This window comes from Penaeus monodon, chromosome 40 (assembly GCF_015228065.2).
Source record: "Penaeus monodon isolate SGIC_2016 chromosome 40, NSTDA_Pmon_1, whole genome shotgun sequence".
Taxonomy (NCBI): Eukaryota; Metazoa; Arthropoda; class Malacostraca; order Decapoda; family Penaeidae; genus Penaeus; species Penaeus monodon.
This window is the reverse complement of record NC_051425.1, coordinates 1,564,052-1,567,200: the sequence shown is the minus strand read 5'-3', so window position 1 is coordinate 1,567,200 and position 3,149 is coordinate 1,564,052. Positions and strand designations below refer to the sequence as shown.

General features: G+C 51.0%; 1 protein-coding gene across 1 annotated transcript in view; it reads left to right on the top strand.

The window, feature by feature from the left end:
• The window catches only part of LOC119598105 (toll-like receptor Tollo), a 4,625-nt gene extending 1,786 nt beyond the window's left edge, over positions 1–2,839 (top strand). The window contains exon 1 of the mRNA XM_037947724.1: positions 1–2,839. This exon is cut by the window's left edge and continues 1,786 nt beyond it. Within this exon, the coding sequence (XP_037803652.1) occupies positions 1–2,414 (2,414 nt within the window). The 3' untranslated portion in view covers positions 2,415–2,839.
• The last annotated feature ends 310 nt before the right edge of the window (positions 2,840–3,149 follow it).

Genomic DNA, 3,149 nt, shown 5'->3' with positions numbered 1-3,149 from the left:
TCGACTACGCGCTCATCCCCAACCAGCTGCAGTACCTTGACCTCCACAACAACAGAATCAGGGATCTGGGCAACTACTTCAGTCTGGAGAGCAATTTGGAGCTGAGGACCCTCGACGTGAGCCACAACCAGCTGGAGAGCCTGAGTGCGTCTTCGGTGCCAGACAGTGTGGAGCTTCTCTTCGTGAACAGTAACAAAATCACTCGCATCGCCACGGGCACCTTCGCCGAGAAGCGAAACCTGTCCATGGTTGACCTCTACGACAATCTGCTCAGCAAGATCGACCTCAACTCCATCAACCTGCCTCGCGTGGCCGAGGAGCGTGACCTCCCCGAGTTCTACATCGGCGGGAACCCCATCTTCTGCGACTGCAACATGGAATGGATGCACCGCGTCCACCAGATCAGCAGCCTCCGCCAGCACCCTCGCGTCATGGACCTCGATAAGGTGACGTGCACCCTCCCGTACCCCCGTTCGGCAGAGAACCGCGTGCCCTTCCTCGAGACCCAGCCCTCGCAGTTCCTGTGCCCCTACACGTCGCATTGCTTCGCCCTCTGCCAGTGCTGCGATTTCATCGCCTGTGATTGCCAGATGACGTGCCCTATCGGCTGCTCCTGCTACCACGACGGCACGTGGGCCACCAACATCGTCGACTGCTCGGCCAGGAACCACCACCAGCTGCCCGACGACATCCCCATGGACGCCACGCTGGTCTACATGGACGGCAACGAGATGCCCTTCCTCGATGCCCACCACCTGATCGGCCGCAAGAACATGAGGGCTCTCTACCTCAACAGCTCTCGAGTGGAGAGGATTCAAAACCGAACTTTCCACGGGCTTTCGACGCTGAAGGAGCTCCATCTTCACGACAATATGTTGGTCGAACTTGAAGGGTTCGAGTTCGAGCATCTGGAGCACCTTCGGGAGCTGTACCTTCAGAACAACCGTCTGAAGGTGATCAATAACGTCACCTTCGCAGGTCTGAAATCACTCGAAGTTCTTCGCCTAGACAGGAACTTCCTGTTTGAATTCCCTGTGTGGCACTTGAAGCTCAACAAGGGCCTCAAGGACGTCACCCTCGGCATCAACCTGTGGTCCTGCGAGTGCCAGTACATGGTCGACTTCAAGAACTGGCTCATCCGCGAGACCGACGTGGTGAAGGACGCCAAGAGCATCTTCTGCGTGTCCAACTCGACGGGCGAGCCAGGTCCTTACGTGCTGGAGAGCTCGTACTCCTGCGAGAACTTCGTGGCGACGTCCATCGTGCAGGAGAAGCTGGAGAACGACTTCCTGCAGCCGGTGCTGATCACGCTGGCCATCTTCTTCGTGGTGCTCGTGATGGGCGTCGTGTTCGCCGTGTTCCGGGTGCGCCTCCAGGCCAGCGTGTCCAAGAAGTGCGGCCTCAAGTGCTTCCCCTCCCAGCCCGCCCCCGCCAAGGAGGAGGAGAGGAACATGCTCTACGACGCCTTCGTCAGCTACAGCGAGATGGACGCGCCCTTCGTCACCGAAGTGTTCGCCGCCGAGCTGGAGAACGGCGACCCCTCCTACAAAGTGTGCCTTTCTTCCAGAGATTACCAGACCGTCGGTTCATATGTGGGTGATTTTATTGTGCAGTCGATTGAAACGAGTCACAAGGTGGTTCTAGTCCTTACGAAAAATTTCGTTGATCACGATTGGTGCAAATTCTCTTTCAAGGCCGCCCACGTCGAGGCGCTGAAAAACCTGAAAAATCGTGTGATTGTGGTGATGTGTGGTGATGTGGACGAGAGTGACATGGATTCGGATTTGTCAGGAATTGTCAAAGGCGCGACCAAGCTGAAGTACGAGGACAAGTCCTTCTGGAGCAAGCTGCACGCGGCCCTCCCCGGCGGCGCCAAGAAGATGTCCCAGCAGTGTTACATCACCGAGACCAACTACATCATGAGGAACAGCGTCCCCGTGCTGTCCCCAAGCCACAACCTGAAGCAGAGCCAGTTCGTGCCCAACATGGTGCTGACCAACACCCTCAAGACGCCCGTGTCCCACTACCACCAGCAGCACCACTACCAGCACACGCAGCCGTCCATAAACAGCGACACGGGCGACCTCGACAAGACCTTCGTCAGCGTGGAGACGGCCCAGTCCAGCCTCGCCCCCAGCCTCAACCACTCGTACATGTCGATCGACTACGCTGCCGCTCGTAACTCCCACATCTACGCCTCCATCGACGAGACGACGCCTGCGCTGCCTCCGTCCACGCTCCCTTCAGTACACACGCTCCACCAGCACCTCCGTCAGCAGCAGCAACAGCACGTGGAGCCCATGCGTCAATATCTACCCCAAGACGTGCTGTCGAGTCAACAGCGCCGACCACTCACAGGCACGCCGATGCAGACCTTCGATCAACCAGCTGTCAGTGCGTCCTACTTCATATAAATATTGTATAAAAAATATCTAAAATATATATATTATCTATATTATAATTTTCTCTGATATGTGTGGCTGAGCTGTAATGACGAGAAAGTATGGAACTGGGAGCAATGACGAGATATTGTGAGTGTTATAGTAATAGACCACGTGAGTATGTCATTGTTTATGTCTAGTCAAGATGAGTGACAGCTGTACTAGTGCCTTCACATTACGGCCTTTGTTGTAGAACTGTTGCTAAGTCGTCTAGCTTGTGTAGCGCTACTTGCTTACTGTCACATTTGTATATATGTACTATATTTCCACTGTATAAATCGTGATATCTTTGGCCAAAGTGTGATAATATTTAGCTGTTACGTTGAGCTCAAATCGTGAGTCTATAACGGGTATTTTTATAAAATCAAATAATTACAAAAATAAAAGATGAATTGTTATGTATGTCTATCTTTCCGACCTCCGATGAAATAAAAAGAAGATGGAATAACGAAGAGAATTTAAAGCTAATTAATCAAATTATGACTTACAAAAAGAATATATTAATAACGATAATTAAGAAAAATGATGATGAAATGAAAATAGTTAAATAACAAAAAGGTGAAGATAATAATAACAATAACAATAACATCAAGAATAATAATAACATTAATGAATACATTACGAGTTAATGAAATAATAAAAATTATTATCATAATATCAATAATCTTCCTCGCATGACAAGAGAAACAAAAGAATTTAAAGATCTCA